This window comes from Exophiala aquamarina, assembly GCF_000709125.1.
Source record: "Exophiala aquamarina CBS 119918 chromosome Unknown aczIA-supercont1.2, whole genome shotgun sequence".
In the NCBI taxonomy this organism is placed as follows: domain Eukaryota; kingdom Fungi; phylum Ascomycota; class Eurotiomycetes; order Chaetothyriales; family Herpotrichiellaceae; genus Exophiala; species Exophiala aquamarina.
The window spans coordinates 935502-953467 of NW_013550586.1; the positions used below are offsets into that span (position 1 = coordinate 935502).

Consider the following 17966-nt stretch of genomic DNA (forward strand, 5'->3'; position numbering starts at 1 on the left):
AATCATCCAAAAGCCAAGATCGTGGATATCTGATCGGCAACCTGTTGAAAAATCGCTGCCGACATCTCTCGAGTAGGCGTTGTAAGATGTGATGGGTGTTCTGCAACCCTCTGCCGTTCAACGTGTCGCTGAGTACTGATGTTAGTAACATTTTACATGCCCTGAGCCTATAGTCCATGTTTCCATTCGCAGAGTGGTGCAGTCTTGATACCGGAGAGAATACCGAAGCAATTCTCGCTTCGGCATGGTTTCAACGATGCCTATCCGTTGAGGACAGTATAACCACGTGACAAGGCTGGACAAAGCCGAGCTTTATAGCGTTGGCCTTGGCATCGCGTTTACCGAGTGCTCGCTATCTAAACGCGGCCTCGCCAAACCTAACGCCGTCAAACTTGGCCTTGACTTCAGCATTCCCGACCAAACAGCTCACCGCCATGTGGAAGCGACTCGATCACATTTCGGCCTCGTGAGATTCTCCTCGGAGGACTCATTTGTCCCTCGATGCCTCAGTCACGCTTTCCAAGAACAAGCGCACCGCAATGAAGGGGTTCTCGACGATTCTTTTGACCCTAAACATCCTACTTGCCCCAGTCCTTGCTGCGAGTACGCCCGCTTCAGCTCTAACGTGCCCCTATCGAACGGTGAATTACATCACGCACACCCTTCCCCAGCAATGCCTGACTTCCTCCCGGAAAGCCAGTCCTATAACATCCTTGACGACCGCAGGCAATTCCACCACAGGATCAGCAGGATCATCCACATCCACTGGTGTACAACTCTCGAATGTCGACTCGGAAAATGCAAATGTATCGACTGTCGCCGCGGCTTCCCCTGTCACTGTGAATAACACCTCGATTCAACCACAAAGCACAGCAGTCACTGCGAGTTCCGAGCCCTATATCAGCGGAACGGATGATGCCATAGATGAGGTGTCCCCGCTCGAGGATGTCAAATTCCTCTCCTTTGAAGACTGGAAGCGAGAAAATCTCAAAAAGTCGGGACAATCGGAACATATTGGACAACGAGCTAGAGGCGAGCCTCAGAAACGGCCAATAATTGACCAAAATTCCTTAGACTCCCTCGGCGATGATGCCGAAATAGACCTCGACTTCTCTGGATTCGTTTCTGACGGCCTGGAGCCCGAAAATCAACCTCAACCGCGCCCTCCACAACCAGTCTCTGATGGAACACCCGCCCTTGAGCCTGGCCGTACGCCGAGGGTTGGCCTGAGGAGCAAAGACGCTGGCAAGACTTGCAAGGAGAGATCCAACTATGCCTCATTTGACTGTGGTGCAAATATAATAAAGACCAACCCCGAAGCAAAAAGTCCTTTCGCTATCCTTGGCAAGAACAAGGATGCATACATGTTGAACGAATGTTCTGCTCAGAACAAATACGTTATCCTGGAACTTTGTGATGACATTGCTGTGGACACAATAGTGGTCGCTAATTTCGAATTCTTCAGCTCGATCTTTCGGGCGTTCAAAGTTAGTGTTTCTGATAAATATCCTGTAAAGCCGGACAAATGGAAAACGTTGGGTACCTTCGAGGCTCGCAACAGCCGTGAGGTTCAAGCCTTTCTCGTCGAAAATTCCGTCATTTGGGCCCGTTACCTCCGAATTGAATTCTTGACTCATTACGGAAGCGAGTACTACTGTCCATTAAGCCTTGTCAGGGTGCATGGCACAACTATGCTGGAGGAGTACAAGCATGACCTCGAGTCCTTACAGAATGAAGAAGAAGATGAGCCGGTTTTGGTTCTGGAAGAGCAGTCTACTCTTACTGACGGGCAGGCATCAGATGCTGTCACCGGAGCAACAACAAGTCAGACCGATTCTCACCGATCTGAGACTGCCAATTTAAGGGAGGACATGACGGTCTCGCAGGATCTGCAGCCCTCTTCAGCAAATGAAACTATCTCAAACCATGGTTCAGTTGAGCCAGCCTCCGAAGTAGCCACATCCTCAACGAATTTATCAACAATAATGGATAGTCTAGGCCATCAAAGGTATGCAACCGAAACATGCGACCTTGCAGAGACTTCCTTAGCCATAGAGCCAGAAGGACGGATAGGAATATCAATGACGGATAGTATAAGCATTGGCTCATCAACGAGTTCGTCGACCTCGAGTCTTGGTTCTAGCAACTCGATCAGAACACAAGCTCCTATGACTGAATCGAGCAACATCACCTCGCCGAGCTCGTCCTCTCCAAACGTCAGCTCACAGGCTGCCAATTCGACAAGCTCAAAAGGCTCCTCAATTGCACCTTCGTTCAACAGTACCAAGGTGCAACCTTCACAAACACAAGCCGCCCCTGCAGCTCCAACTATGCAGGAATCCTTTTTTAAATCGGTGCAAAAGCGATTGCAAATGCTTGAGTCCAACTCATCCCTCTCTCTCCAATACATCGAAGAGCAGTCCCGGGCACTTAGAGACGCGTTCCAGAAAGTTGAACAGCGGCAATTAGCCAAAACCACCTCATTTCTGGACTATCTGAATAACACAGTACTGAACGAGCTCCGTGAGTTTCGATTACAATATGATCAGCTGTGGCAATCCACCGTGATTGAGCTGGAGCTACAACGTGAGCGTTATCAGCACGAAAACCTGGCAATAAATGCCCGGCTCGGCGTGGTTGCAGATGAACTCATCTTCCAAAAGCGCATGTCCACATTACAAATGATATTAATCTTGGTCTGCTTAGGGCTTGTCTTATTCTCCAAGGGATCGCTGAACAGTTATCTGGAACTTCCGCTGTTCCAAAACGTCCTCTCAAGATCACCGAGCACACGCTGGCTGAATATCCCCACTCTTGAGACACCCACACAAAGTCCCCCTGTGACAAGGACCAACTCTGTCCGAAGTTCCAAGCGCCAAGGGATTTTGAAGGGTCATCGTCGTTTATCATCCGAAGACTCAGTTGAGAGCACACTAAGCCCTGCGGACCTCTACACCCCATCAACGCCAGTCAGCTTTGGAGAGACCTCAGATGATGAGCGGGAGCACGAAAATAATGATCCCCTAGGCAATCCGCAATTTGACCCAAGTCTTATCGAAAGACCTAGTACAAGTCCTCCGGTTCTGCTTGGGAGGGACATGGCCTCTACGCCACCCACACCAATCTCGCTCACCGATGCTGGAGCTCGGACAATAGAAACAACCCTTGAAACTTGCTCCCCTCAGAGTGGTGTGAGACCGCCTCTTTTGTTGGTCGAAGATGCCACTCCTCCAGCAAAACACCTTACATGGCAGCTGCCAGATGACTAGGGCATTTTTGAGATTGGCGAAAGTTTCCCCAAGTAGTAGGGGTTTTTACGATGTTATAGCTGCAACCAACAGCACAGATTTGCTTGTATGACCGATTCGCTCTACTGAAGAACATGGTTCATGTGAATGAGCTGAATTTACCTGGGTCAAGACCCAGGAGAGGGATGACTAAAGCTGACACCATTCTAGTTCTGGGAACAGAAAATGGAACATGGCTGTCACCGTTCACCGGTGACTGAGATGTTAAGACGGATGTAGGACGCTGTGCAATAGCCTGCACCGTTTCAAACCCGGAGTGACAAGAATGCCTGACCTGGTGACTTGCGTGCATTAATGGTGTTTGCCTATTCTATCATGATTTTCTGGCGCTCAACAATCCTTTGTGACCTTGAATGCTTGTCAACCCCGTGGAATGATTTGATAAGTCCAGGACCACTCTCCTGCGTCTGGAGTACAACGTTGTGCTCGCTTATTGCCAGGATCAAGATCCATTTATTTATTGATGAAACAAAATCATCAACAAACCATTCACTGCCCAGGATCAACCTCTCCTATTACTTCGCAGCAAGATCGCACCCAGTGTACATTCGAGTAGGAAGATATCTCTATTGCTATACTTTCATGACTGTCATCGAAAGAACAAGAGCGGCCACTGTTCGTTGCAAAGCCGGGAGAATGTAGCATCTTGATAAATGTCCTACCCAGACTGAACCCCCCACGCCGAGAACAGCCTAGGAGAAGTCGCAAGCGATGTCCAGCATGTCAAATCGTGGACCTAGGGCCCCTCCCCCCTCTCAGAGAATGTGCATCTTGATTTGTTCGACGTTGCCTCATTGAAGAACGCCGCAGAAGTGAGAGCTGATCGAAATTTGGGCAGGACCTCTTTGCTAAAGTTGGAAATTCTCGGAGAAGACGATTTGTCTCCATTTCCTAAATAACATTCTATCCGTGGAAAAGCCATCATATATGATCGAGGACACGACTCGCAACTCAATGGTACAGCGGCGCAGACTCTACCAAGGGATGTCATTGTTCGTTGCCAAATACCGCCTGTCGGGATGAGCTGCGATCCAGGAAAGTATATCTCCCGCTGCGGCGCGGGTGCCCTCATGGTCGTAGTATGACGTGAGCTGGAACCCATAAATCAACCCATCAACGCCTGCCTCGTTCAACATCTTCTCTGCATACCAGCCATGGCCGACTGTCGTTGTCCAACCCCAGACCTTCCCGAAACTGCGCGACTCGACGGCCTGTCGAAGCTCCGTGCAGCTGTAATAGCTAGTTTCATGGCAATTGCCGAAGAGAAATGGAAGGACCCAACTACCATAAGAAATCACCCGTTTGATCTTCGGAATCCCCGCGCTGGTGTACGCCTCCAGGACCTCATTCGTCTGGCCGTTCAAATTGATCACCTCGTTACTGTTCTGTCTTCCGACGAGCCAATCATAGGCACTATTATTCGGGTTGTAAAAGCCATACTGCACCCTGATTCCTTGCGGCTCGAGAATTTCTCGTGCGAGGTTCTGTAGTCCCGCAATGGAGCATTGCCTTGTCTCTGATATTAACGGATCGCATCGATCAGGGGTCTTGATGTCCAACCACACAAACGTGATTGTGCAGCCTGCTTGTCGCCGTTCAGCGACGGTCTCAAAGATTGTTCTGACAGTGTCTCCGCGAGTGAAAGGCGTGTCGTCGTGGTCAGCATACCACTCCTGTTTCGTCGCAGATACGTCTAACTCAATGGCGTTGGCGCCGTGTAAGAGCGCATCGTGGACACCTTGAGTGGTTAGCACACGGTGGGCGATGAGATAAAATGGCTGCGGACCCGACGTATAACTAGGGACATCGTCGAGTTTCTGAACGATACTGTCGTTTTCGGGTTGGAAGGAGGTTGTTTGCTGACTATGCTGATTACGCTGATTATGCTGATTACGAAGTACCCTGGGCGCGACAGCGGCCGCTTGGGGCGAAGTGCTGCTGAATGCCGAGAAAAGAGATGACAAGATGAGGTTGAAGTGCGTGATGAACACCATTTTTCCGATCTGTCGAGGAATGGGTGTTGCTAGGAGGTGTTCGGTTAAGGATCGGCAGCGAGAAATGTTGCAATGTCTTGTTATTGCTCGTCTGACGATCTTGCATGGTGCCCATCGTGGCCACTTTGTATCATATATATCTACTACAACACGTCCCGCGAACGCAGTGATTATTGCGAGACTATTCCTCTCGTTACTGTTGACGTAGCTTTGAGCAGTGCCACCACCGAACTTCCAGGCAAAATTGATAGAGGTAACCTGTGGTCAATGCAAGGGCCAACGTCACGCTCGTATCTCGTATCCCGCTCTCGAAACTCTAAACTCGAGCGGGATATTTTTGGCACCAAGCCACTGAGAGGAGGGAAACTTAGTTCGAACAATGATCAGGGTCACCGCGTTCGCCATGTAGTGATTTGATCAGACTTGGCCGACAGGATGAAGATGCAGGATAGGTGCTGTTTTCTGGGCTCGTCGATTTTTGGAAATTCGGAGAGTGCATGATTCAACCTTGTGTTCGGCTTTCCTACGCTTCATCAGCGCTTTGACCTTGTCCAACTGGAGGGTCCAGAGCTGAGTAGATCTTAGAAGTATGTAACTAACGCCAAGCAACACCTTGTGTGACGATTATGAGCTATCCATATAATTGAGCTCCTCTTCTATATCATAGATCTATCCGGTAAGCTCCCGAACACTACGTCTGCTTCCTCTGCTGTATGCTATTACGGCTTGACCTACCAGGCGGCCACCTTCCCCACGGTAGGCGGGCCGGGCAAGGAAGTCAGCCTTACGACCAAGCTAAACGAAGAGTCACGTGATGCATTAAATAGTAATGTATTGCATCGATACAACGATGTATAAACACTTATACGCTAATGGAGTAACACAGGGTATTAGAGCATTATGTATAAACGCTCATGATATTAACTAGGACTAGTTATAGTTGATTTCGTTAACACTTCTATACCTATTTCCCTCCCGTCTTCTCAGTCCTATACTTCACCAAGACCCACTTATCATGTTAACTACTTTCGTTAGATTTGAGGTGTATAGTGCCCACGGTCCGCACACCCGAGGCAACTAAGCCAAAGTAATAGTCCACTCGATAACTGGCAATTAGTATGCCTCCTGCTTACGCGGCGTTTACTATCCGCCGACCAACGCACAAAACGTCATACCTAAAATACACTGGCGAAGGCATGAAGATAGGCGCGCTTGCCGATGCCCTCGCCGGCAGCGGAAGTAATTGTTGATGTACGCCGAGAAGTCTCCTTGGGTGCCGACTTTCTAAATTCTTACCCGCAAGGTAGGAGATGAAAAAAATTGCAAAGGCCTAGGCGAGCGAGGCGAAGCTTGCGCACGTCCTGCGTTTGGCGGTGGGGGTGATCTTTGTCGCCGAGTCCGTCAACCTTAGATGGAAGCGAGGACAAATGCTCAGCAAAGTCAGACAAGGTGCACACTCGACTCCAGACCCATATGGTTCAAGTGTCACGTTCCCATACGACGATGACTTTTTGCAAAGTTTTATTGCTACTTTACACATGAAATTTGATAGCTGGTATGGCCGGCTCGACAAGCGTCGACTGTCAGCCGGTGAGGAATTCAATTCCAGTTAAGCCGTGTCCCTTGAAATAATTGGTTATTGGTGCAAAGTGTTCGATGTAGGCCATATGTCACTCGCTTCCTATGCCCTGCGCCGCGCTGGCTGACTTCTGCTTGCTTGTACACAGCCGAACCTCGGAGTGATATGAAAATTTCAGACTTGAGGTTGTTGCCCTAGAGCCGCTGCCATCTATTACTGTGGACGGCAGACGAGAAGAGGAGAGCATGGAGACATATTGTGGAGCCAAGATACGAAGGGATGGAAGACGGAACGATACTCAATGAGTCAATAGGGATTCTAGATACTCTAGACATTTCAGCGATGGCTGACACGTATTTTGAAATGCTGGTTGCCACATCCCACGCATTGGTATCTTTGACGAACTGGAGGCTGGCTGTTCTTAATCGCCAATATCCAACCATTCCATGGGAAGGAATACCAAATCCTAGGATAGGCGGCTAGAATTACTTTGGGCTTGGTCGAGTCGCGAATAGACACCCATTCGCGTACGACAATGACTTTGACTGGAACATGCATGCGATCTCAGATGTTGAGGCTGGGTCCGAGATACAACAGCTTGTGTCGCAACGGGGACAAGTTGAACCCCCCAGCGCAATGACAATCATGGCGGCCACTCTCAAGGTCCACATGCGGAGGCAGTATGTAGGCGGCGTAGACGTTGACCTCGCTGGCGCTAACCTGTTATCCGTCCCAAAAACCGGTCGTAGGAGCCCTCATGCGTGGCCATACTATCTTTGACTAAAGACGTCGGCAATTAAATATGTGGGAGGCAGGCACCCAGGTATTCAGCCCACTGGTGCGCGACCAGCGTTGAAGCGCCCAAGAGCTGGCCTCCCCCGCGTTTTTCGGGCTTGTCGCGAGCCATTTACTTTTACTACCCACGAGCCCACTAAGATGAATGATTCAGGCTTGATACCCATCAACATTGACATAGAAGTGTTTGATGTCATTTTATGTCCCAATAGTGGGTCATTCTATGACTAATCCACTAAGGTACTCCTGCACTGCGTCATTTCCCTTGATAAGGCCCGAGTAACGAACAAGGCAGCCTCCTTCTCTGGAGTGGATATGAGGAGTGAGAAAACGTGTCTCTAGAAGGTGTCGGAAAACAAGGTTTCTGAATCCATCCCTTGGTTGTACGCTTGGCTAACATGTATTAAAGTCCCAAAGTCCTGTGCTAAGCGTGAGAAAGCATACCAAAAGACTCCAAACTTGACGGAGAAGGAGCTTAGGAGGGCTTCGATGTTGAATACAAAGGGATATGACCTACGTCCGGACGCGATTGTCTAACACTTTGTAACATTAACCGGCTCAACGGAAGCAGAAATGGTCTGAAAATGGAAGGTAGAAATATTGACGAGAGCATCTGGTGTCCTTGGAGATAGTGATATGCTGGGGATTGGATTCACAAAGCCTTCCGCCTTCCTCTATCACACAGCCAGAGAATCTCCTTCCAACAAGCATATTTATCCATTACTTAGTGGGAGAAAGAACGATAATTCCATTTCTCTATCTTCTCCGGGAACGGCGCAGACGGCTTATCCACGTAGTCGGGCTCGATGTAAAATGAGATGTCACCACCGTTGGGCTGAAGCTCCGACCACCCATTACCCAGCCATCTCAGGAGCCGGTCATCGGAAGCGTTCTCGCCGCAGTCGTAATCGAAGTCTTCCCATCTGGGGGATCGTAAAGACTCGACAGCGTGAAAGGTACTGCCAGGCCAGAGGCCAATGATCCGATTGTTCTTCCTGTACCACGTGCGGCAGTCGTCGAGGAAGACGGTCTTCTGAAAATAGACCTCCACATATTTGACCCAGCTGCTTATCGCACGTGAAGAGATTCGCATGGATTTGATGTCTTCTTTCTGCAGCTTGCGGATGCATTTGATGGTGTAGTCGCCGACGCCCTCGATGATCTTGGTGAGGCTGCCACTTGTAACGCCGGAGTTTGGGCCTAATATAGTAAAGTAGTTGGGAAACCCATCCACTGCCACAGACGTATAGGATTCCGGATATGATCCCCAGCGATCGGTCAAGGTATTCCCATCAACACCAACGACGGAGAACAGGGGTGCGCCGATGACATTGAACCCGGTCGCACAGACGAGGACGTCAAGTTCAAACAGCCGCCCGCCCTCAATGACCACACCATCTTCTGTCACCGCTTGGATGGGTGTGTTGATAACCCGGACATTACCTTCCGTCAAAGCTTCAAGGAATCCCTGTCGCGGCGTCAGACGCCGGCAACCAGGTGCAAAGCTGGGGATGAGGACGTCTCCTAGCTCCGTTTTCTTGGCTAGGTGACTCTTCATGAGCTGGGTAAAAGCATCACGGGCAAAATCTGACGTGGCCGAGCCCTTGAGAGAAAATGGATGTATCGCGTTGCCTTCAGTCTCGATTATTTTGCGGAAAGCATGATATTTTTCGGGGTCGGACATGTACCTGTCCTACTCTTCTTGCGTAACTATCACCGTTTGTTAGTTCCCCCAGCCCATAAAATAAGAATGCATGAGCAAAGGTGATGAGCTAGCTATACATTATTCATGATCAAGACCCAGTTTCTGCATAGCAGAGGTACCGAAAGTGGTAGAAATCCACGTTTTACTCCGGATCAAACAGCTCAACTGTGCTCCAGCAAGTTCCTGTAGCTGTTGCACTATTTGAATGGCACTGCTGCCACCTCCAATAACACCGATTCTCTTGTTGGAATAGTCAAACCTAGATTGATGGTCAGCTGAGAGGACTTTTGTCAATTATTCTAGGGATTGGGGTTCTAGACGATGTATCCCAAGTTGCAGAGTACACAGTCTTTCCCTTAAACGACTATAGTCCATCGATCTTCGGCCAGATGTAGTCGTTCAGACCGCCACGCGCAGCGACTATTACGTCTGCTTCATCTGAGAAGACGGAGATCAAATGCCTCATAAATTTGTATATAAACAAGAATAGAGTCCGTAGGATTGAAAGAGACAGAGATCTCATACATGCTCGAGTGCTTGCCAAAAAAGGGCGTAGTCAAATTCGCAAACACATATGGTGCTTTGGCTGGGCGTCGATGCCCGGTGGGCCCAACCGAAACCAAACACACCCAGAGGCTGATTTTCTCATCAGCTTTCGGATGAGATCCGATGCAAGATCCTATTGGCTTCCATGGCGGTTCCCAATGGCCAGGTTTTTCCACATACGAGTTTCCGTTCAGCGAATGCTTCTAGCAAAAATGGGCCATTCAGACTAATTGAGGACTTAAGGCAGTGGGGTTGTATCAAACAGAAACCAAGGCAAAGGGGATGGATGATATTGATGGCCATCCGATCAGTTGCTCAAAGGACAGAATAGTCACAGATAGAGGTGGGGGAGTCATAGCCCTTCGAGGCCTCTAGCTCAAGACACCTGTTTCTCATGATAGAGGTGGGGGACTCACAGCCCTTCGAGGCCTCCAGCTCAATACAACCGTATATAGACAACAAAAGTCAGCAGATCTTGCTAAAAATTTCCTTCTTCCAACCCTCATACCAGTCTAGTGTTCAATCTTACGAGTCAAATTGCTGTATCTACGAAAATGTCCAGAGTTGCATTAGTAACCGGCGGTTGCTCAGGTATTGGTCTCGCCTTGGTCAAGCACCTACTGGCCAAGGCGTGGAATGTGGTGATCGCCGACATTGCACCTCCCAAGCAGGACGCAGATCTTCCTGCTGAACGCACACTCTATGTCAGGACAGATGTCAGCAGTTTCGACGAGCAGGCAGAGCTCTTCGCCAAAGCCTTCAAATGGCATGGGCGATTAGATTTTGCCGCCCTCAACGCTGGTATTGAGGATAGAGATGACATTTTCGGTACCATTGACCCTTCAACACCACCAAGCAAGCCGGATATGTCAACTTTCGAGGTCGACTTGTTGGCAGTGTATTATGGGATAAAGCTCTTTGCGCACTACGCTGCCCAAAACCCGGTCCCAGGAGGCAAGATTGTTGCGACGGCCAGTGCAGCAAGCCTTTATCCCGCCCCATGGCTGCCTCAGTATGCAGCAGCGAAACATGGAGTGGTCGGTTTGGTGCGGTCGTTGGCGCCCATAGCGGCCCCCCACAACATCACCATCAATTCTATTTGTCCAGCTATGGTCGTCACTAACATCGACCCGAGCATTTCTCAGCGGTTCCCAGAAAGGCTCCGGACGGATATGTCCGTCGTGATGAAAGCTTTTGATGAGCTGACAGACGAAAGTCTGGGGCACACCGGGCAAGCCGTTGAAGCCTGCGCTGAAGGACTGTACTACCGAAATTGTGTTGAAATTGAAGCTCCGAGCATGAGCGAATTGCAACAGACCGAAAACATGAGGGAGTGGGTGGAGTCTGTCATAAAGAGGAATATTCAACACGGTTTGAGAGCACAAGGCAGGCTCTCTTAGCCAGCTTTGTGGGAAGGAAAAGTCAACATTTGAACAGCCCGAGCATCCTTGAGCTCATCTGGTGGGATTGTTTTTGAGCCAGTGGAAGCAGCCAGTAAAGTTGTAGGGATGTGGCTAGTGAAAGCATGGGAGCACATGTTCTCCGTCAAATCCTAGCCTAATGCCTGTCCAAGAGACGCGGGGTGGGTGATGCAGCTGTATCTGGACCTCCAGGAAGAGAAACCACCAGGTCTTCATCAAGAGGCTATTTATGACCAGTTCATAGTGTTCCAGGAGCGTTATCGCGATTCTTGCTTCTCTTTGGATCACGTTTTAGATGAAGTATACTGGGCCTGCCTGTAAGATGTCAGAACAGGGTGAAGGCTCACTACTCATGAATAAACCCCATCAGCCTAGCAGAGATTGATACAAACTCCGATAACCTTAGTTTCTCACAAAAAACGGTGGTCTTGTCGAGACCTTTCAATGACAAAAGAAAAAGACTGAATAGCTTTATCCGTGGGTTGCGTCCACTGGTGGAATTTGAAATACTCGATGAATAAAAGGATCGGACCAGATGGACTCTGAATCTAGCTTTGGCATATATATTGGCTCGCGGAGAGGATCGAGAGCAGTTGAAAGGAAATGACTCTGCCTGTGACTCAGAATTAGGTCATCAAGAAAATCTGGAAAGTCCAAGGAGTCCGTGGTTGCAGTCCCGATTTCCAAGTCCCGAGTGGGATGAATCTGATCGGGAGAAGTAGTTGCTGGCCAGTCATCTTGGCCAACTCTCTCATGACCGTCCGGCGATTGTCCCCTGTGCTCGATCGAGTCAAGATCTAGATTGGGTCGGGTTGGTCGTGTGTAGTGATGTCTATCAACATCTCCAAAAAGCTCGTCGACTAGGGCTCGCCGCTCTTGAGTTCAGTTTGCCACGCGACTTCTTCTTGATATAATTTTCGCAGGCTGCGCTCAATTTCTCTGAGATCCCAAGGTATTGCCTGGCAAGCCAATCATGCTTATAGAATATAGATAGAAGCTTGCAGGCGGTTTCAAGATACTCTTCGAGAGGAAACGTGGAATAAAGGTCACTAAAGTTTGCAGAGCCCAGCACAAGTACAGCGTAAAAGACCGAGTTTACAACCAGCGGGAGCCTATGAGGTACCTGCTCAACGACAAGCAGTTCTCGAAAGAGTTCATTGAAATCGATGGCCGACTGAGCGCAAGCGAGCCCAAGCAGCTGTGATGAGAGAGTCCATTGAGAGAGTCGTTCCTGGTTAAGGCAGGTGTCAGAAGCACATGTAGAACTCCCCGTACTCGCCGAGACGCTTCCCGCCAAGTATCGTTCAGTCAATCGCATCGTGACGCCTTAGAACGCCTGCTTGAGGTGAAACAGGCCGATGTTGGGCAGTCAATGATCTCCCCATTTAATGTTTCCGAATGGATGGGCTCCATCCTTTTGAAGACCGGATAGAAATCGAGCAGCCCATTCTCGATTGCAGTCGATGATTTGTTGCAGCATCCCATGCCTATCGCAGGTTTTATGTATGCTTCGGCAAGCAGTGACTTCTATATTATGCACATGTCGACTGTTGGAGAATAATTCGTGACCGTGACCGTGTTTCGGGACTGACAAGTCATCAGCGGTCTCCCAAGGGTGGCGCTGAGATAAACATCAAGAACTCTAACGGCTTTGCAGAAGCGTTCTCGTATTCTGCGCTCCAAGGGCGTGAAATTCGCTACCAGATCAGTGCGATGCAACCCTAGACCGTATGCAGCGCGGACAGCTTGCCCAAGATGCATGAAAGCAGCATTCAGGCGCGATACATTCACCAGGTACATCTCAATCAGTGTGTAGCACTGCGCAGCTACCAGGCCAGCGCTCGAGTCCTCCATTGTGTCAAACACAGTCAGGGTTCGGCCATAAGTGTAGTATTGCTGGGCAATAAGATCTTTCTCTTTGGACAAGTTTGTGCACCCAGGGCGAGGATAAGGAAGAACATGGAGCTTGCCCAATCGTGTCGTTCCTCAGGGTCCGACAACCAAGCACAAAGCTCGTCCATCAAAAGACATTTGTTGAACAGATCACCTAAACAGACAGTGCTATACAGGTACCATTCCACAAGATATTGAGACTCAACAATGCCAGGTTTCGGAGGGGCATTTAGACCACCAGGGACATTCTGGAGCCGCCGTTCATTGAAAGGAGGCGCTTCTGATAAGTCCGGTGAAAAGCTGACAAAGGACAATCACCCACAGCTATTTTTGCAAGTTGACGGACGCTTTGAAGTAGCGCAGAAACTGAAAAATCTCAGAGGAATGTGAATTCACCGCCCCCTCGTTCAATAAGTCTTGGAAGAGGCTGCAACGAAGTTTTATTCTGATGGGACCCAGGTCTGTTGGTGCTTGTCAAAATCTTTTTCACATAACTTTCACGAAGGACATCCATTCTATTCCAATCCGACGGATCTGTTTCCTGAGTTTCGAGACCTCAGTATCCGGGTACAGGACCCCTCGAAGCACCGCTGGTGCAATTAAGCGACACTCATGTTTGACTCCTCTGGCACGACACCTCTGGCACGACACCTCTGGCAACGCTGAACACCATCACATCGTTCTTTACGTCGTTTGCAATTGCCGCAAGCGTTGGCACACCACTACGAGAGACGACGGCTGGAGCCGAAGGGGACATAACCGATCACTTCACAACTTGAATTCTGTCTCCATTCTTTATAGGATGAGAATAAGATGGCTGGTGAGAGAAACACGGGTCTTAGGAGAGAGAGGAAGGGTGAGGATCAAAGCGTTTGTCAGGAAGCCGGTAGTTTGGAAGAATTCCTATGGCACACCCCCACCAAAGGTGGAGTCTTGAGGGATCACGATCCCAGCTTTCCCCACCGAGATCCTCAGACCCCGTCCCTTCTTCCCCACAAGGTACTGTGCCAATGACAGAAAAAGCGTGCGGGATGGAGTTCCCCGCTGGGGAGAACCCAATCCCGACTCGCACAGCCGAGAACCTCAACGACACTATCTACCGAGGTAAGAGATAGAGCTGAGTTCGTCTGGATGACCCATGGCCTTCATTCATAATGCCATCGCCTCCTTCGTCATAGCTCTCAAAAGGTGAAGTTAGCGGATATCCGGACCTGATTATCTTCGCTTGAAAATCTGCTTAATGGGATGAGTAAATATCTTACATTCGCTAAATCTTGGAATTATGAAAAGATATGTGCTACTCCGTACTCCTTGGGCGGAATGATCATCCCGCAGACGGACCTGAAATTCCAGCACGCCGCTCCATCACCTCTCTTTTCCTCGGTGTGGCGCCCCTGCCACCGGATATTGATCTCCTCTTGGTGCCGAACCCTCGTCACATGATATGCCCTAACGACATATGACGGAGGATGTAAGGTCATTTCAAAAAGGAGAAGCATTTTAAGATACGGCCTAATTAGATCTCAAATCGGGGTTGCCTGGAATTTAAACCCAGACGACCTCCTGATCCTAATGATGGCTCCCTGTCATAATTGAACCATTCCGATTCTCATCTTTCTCAAGCGTTTCTCAACTAGCCACAGCCTTACTGACCATACAAGCTTTGATGATTCACTTATCATTGATGATTTTGCACATATTTGTTAGATCGGTGGACTTCGGCAAGAATTCTAATTACTCATATAAGGACATAGTATTCTAGATATCTAGAAATCCTAATTTATAGCTATGAAAATAATATAGAGGATAATCAGGAACACCTTTTCTAGCAACCGTAAAGCTGATAGGTCCGAGATATCCTCGTACTTTTGTGCCAGATTTTAAGCGATCCTTAGGACCTCGCGGACCAGTTGCCTAATATTTATAAATTGTCGACACTTCGTGTCGATACTCTACGTCTTCTTAGTTCAATCGCTAGGCCTATGTCATTCGCTCTGGCAGATGATGCGCTGTTGATTTCTTAGCATGAAATATACCTTTCAACTACTCCAGGTAGCAATTTGGTCGCGGCCGTTGATGTTTGGACACTAAGTCAAACAGGGAGTACTGTTTTCTTCTGATACAGCTCCCAGCAAGACCTGAGTAATACCACAAACATAATATGCTAATATATATTACCTGTCTAGTAATAGCTTCTATACAGTCCTTCTAACTACGGAAAAAAGCTTCATATTTAACGTCGAATCCTTCGTTTTTCGAGCAGAGAATCTTGGCTCTTTCACCCTTCTAATATACAATAATTTTGCGCTAAACAAATGCTTGGCATCAATGGAACTTCTCGTGGCCGGATGATATTAGGGCTAAAGTTGCTCTCCATTCTACCGTAGAAAACTACAGCAGGGGTTTTCAAGAGCGAGACTTTCTTCCCGAAAGCTATTCTTTTCGGAACCCTCTACTTAGCCATGTGGAGCCCAAGCCATAGGATCAGACCCCTCTTTGATTGGTGGGCAGTCCCATCAGAGTTCCATCGCAGCGGCAGCCTATACGGCCAGTTCCGTGTGCCTCTGGGAAAGTGAGCTTTCCTCTTTCGCACCGATCGACTTAAAACATACGGGCACTCATCAGCTGCAGCCTAACTTTGACAAAATCAATAAGTGCAAAGAACTCGACAGAAAGAACAATCAAGGCTGCGCTGTTTTGGGTTCAGGCTGGAGAGGATGGTGCTCTAAGCCCACCCCGTAGTTATGAATGCATATTCTTTTCCTTGAATCAAAAGTGCCGAGTCCTATGGCCCACTCATGAAAATTGCGCCTTTTCTGACTTCCGTCGCGAGATACTCAGCCGTGGTGTCTACAGATCTTTGAGTCAGCGAGTTCGAAACGCAGTATCCTTTCCTGCCATCACCAGACTCTGTTGGGAAGAGACGAAGTAATGTAATAACACGCAGGAACTGTTCTTGGATCCACGCGTACTGTCCTGGTCTGAGAAAGCCAGACATCAGAAGGTCCTCCGAGAAGTGCGTCAACAGTCGGCTCAGCGGGCTCATGGCGTGCCACGGCCCTTGGGCTATAATCTGACGCTTGTACTCATCTTTTGACATCCCATGGCCGTGTTTTTGCTTACTGAAATGTGTCTTGTCCGACTGGGCCACTGAATTGTAGCTGGGAAGCAAGATCGTCGGGTCGGTAAAGTCGTTCATACTTAATGGTTTGGTTAAATTGCCAAGGTAAAAAGGTATGCTATGGCACACAGAGTCTACCAACTCTTGAGTGATTTGTTTACATTCAACATAATCATCGATCCTGCCCGAGGTTTGTTCCCTCGCAGACTCAGAAAATCTGTGGCAATAGATTGTATCAAGCAATCCAAGGTAGATTTTGACGAGTAAGAGGCGCTGGAGTCGCCATAGGTTCCAAATATTTGCAATTTGACAAGAAAGATAGATTTCGCAGACAGATCGATAGGTCGGAATCGATGAGTCGATGTCATGCCCACTTGTGAGCCTCTGCGGCAGCCAGTGACCTGGCACGCTTCGTGCCCAAGCCAGAAGCTGCTGATCAATGCTCTTTGCCTCAGCCTTAAAATTTCTCACGTCTCGTAGTGACGACGAGGTCGCGGAACCGTCTTTCTTTGATAACTTTGAATAACTGTCATGCAACTCGGCAATGGACGCCCCGATAACGTCAAGTGCTGAGCTTGGATTATTAGGCGTAGCCTTCAAGCTTTTGCTCCTAAACCAGGAATATGCGAGGCTCTGTAGTGGCCTTTTCTGGCGCTTCGCCGATGAAATCTCAGTGTGAAGCACGAATCTGCAAAGATATCCGTTAATTGTTTCATCAGTAACGCCCGATTCTGCGAATCGGAGTAAGGACACTGCGCCATTATGGTGAATACCGTTGGCTACACGAAAGCCATATATAGCAATGATATTCTCGTACAACTGCAACGTCAACACGGCTAATAAGGTTTGTGGCTTGCCAACTTCATCGCGATTCTGTAGTGCACTCCGAAGACTAGCAATGGCTTGGGCGTAAGGCTCTTGTGGTGATCCGGAATCACCGGGAATGTGCCGCCAAAGGGAAAGTATTCGTGAAGCTAAAGCAGACACGGCGAGTGAGAGCGCCGAGCCCTGCTTCTGTGAACAATAGACCGGAACCAGCACCTCATAGAATCCGCGTGCCGATTCCACGTGGCGGCCTATGTTGGCATAGTGCCCAAGAAAGAACGACACAGCAGAGTCGGGTTCGGACGGCAAAGGCGGGATAGACACAGCAGTCTGGTCTTGATTTTCTCGAGTTTGGTTCAGAGCAAAAGCGCCGTAAAACTTGTGATTTTGGTCTTTGAACTTCAAGCTGGCAAAGTTCGTCTTGTAGCCTCCGCAGCGAAGTCTTAGGTTCCGACACAGCCAGCAATCTGGTTTCGCTTCGTCGCATTTGACGCGACGTTGTTTGCACGTAACACAACCTCCCGAGCGCCCGCGGTTGACCATGGCGATAGGGAGGATTCCAAAAGCGGTGATTTGTTGCGACTAGTTGAAGATGAGCGCCATCTCTTATTATTACTATCAATTAATTTGCTCTGAGCTCCGTCGTCAAGTACAGTGCCGTAGCTCATCAGAGCCAAGTACGTAAGGCATCTAATTACTGACTTTCCGATTTTCCGGGTGCCAATTCTAGCTAATATCGAACAGGTTGAACGATAATTAGTATACTGGTCCTCGCCACC

The 17966-nt window shown here is 48.9% G+C and overlaps 6 protein-coding genes across 6 annotated transcripts; 2 read left to right on the forward strand and 4 right to left on the reverse strand.

The window, feature by feature from the left end:
* Positions 1-539: 539 nt before the first annotated feature.
* On the forward strand, positions 540-3269 carry A1O9_02163 (uncharacterized protein; the record flags this gene model as incomplete). Its single annotated transcript, XM_013407738.1, has 1 exon — positions 540-3269. The coding sequence occupies one exon, from the start codon at positions 540-542 to the stop codon at positions 3267-3269; it is 2730 nt and encodes a 909-aa protein (XP_013263192.1).
* A 1013-nt stretch (positions 3270-4282) lies between these two features.
* On the reverse strand, positions 4283-5302 carry A1O9_02164 (uncharacterized protein; the record flags this gene model as incomplete). Its single annotated transcript, XM_013407739.1, has 1 exon — positions 4283-5302. The coding sequence occupies one exon, from the start codon at positions 5300-5302 to the stop codon at positions 4283-4285; it is 1020 nt and encodes a 339-aa protein (XP_013263193.1).
* Positions 5303-8400: 3098 nt separating this feature from the next.
* Positions 8401-9360, reverse strand: A1O9_02165 (uncharacterized protein; the record flags this gene model as incomplete). The annotated part of the gene is made up of 1 exon (XM_013407740.1): positions 8401-9360. The coding sequence occupies one exon, from the start codon at positions 9358-9360 to the stop codon at positions 8401-8403; it is 960 nt and encodes a 319-aa protein (XP_013263194.1).
* A 1121-nt stretch (positions 9361-10481) lies between these two features.
* A1O9_02166 (uncharacterized protein) lies at positions 10482-11327 on the forward strand (the record flags this gene model as incomplete). The annotated part of the gene is made up of 1 exon (XM_013407741.1): positions 10482-11327. One exon carries the CDS (start codon positions 10482-10484, stop codon positions 11325-11327), a length of 846 nt encoding a protein of 281 aa, XP_013263195.1.
* Positions 11328-12875: 1548 nt separating this feature from the next.
* A1O9_02167 (uncharacterized protein) lies at positions 12876-13202 on the reverse strand (the record flags this gene model as incomplete). The annotated part of the gene is made up of 1 exon (XM_013407742.1): positions 12876-13202. The coding sequence occupies one exon, from the start codon at positions 13200-13202 to the stop codon at positions 12876-12878; it is 327 nt and encodes a 108-aa protein (XP_013263196.1).
* A 2824-nt stretch (positions 13203-16026) lies between these two features.
* A1O9_02168 (uncharacterized protein) lies at positions 16027-17730 on the reverse strand (the record flags this gene model as incomplete). The annotated part of the gene is made up of 1 exon (XM_013407743.1): positions 16027-17730. One exon carries the CDS (start codon positions 17728-17730, stop codon positions 16027-16029), a length of 1704 nt encoding a protein of 567 aa, XP_013263197.1.
* Between the last annotated feature and the right edge of the window lie 236 nt (positions 17731-17966).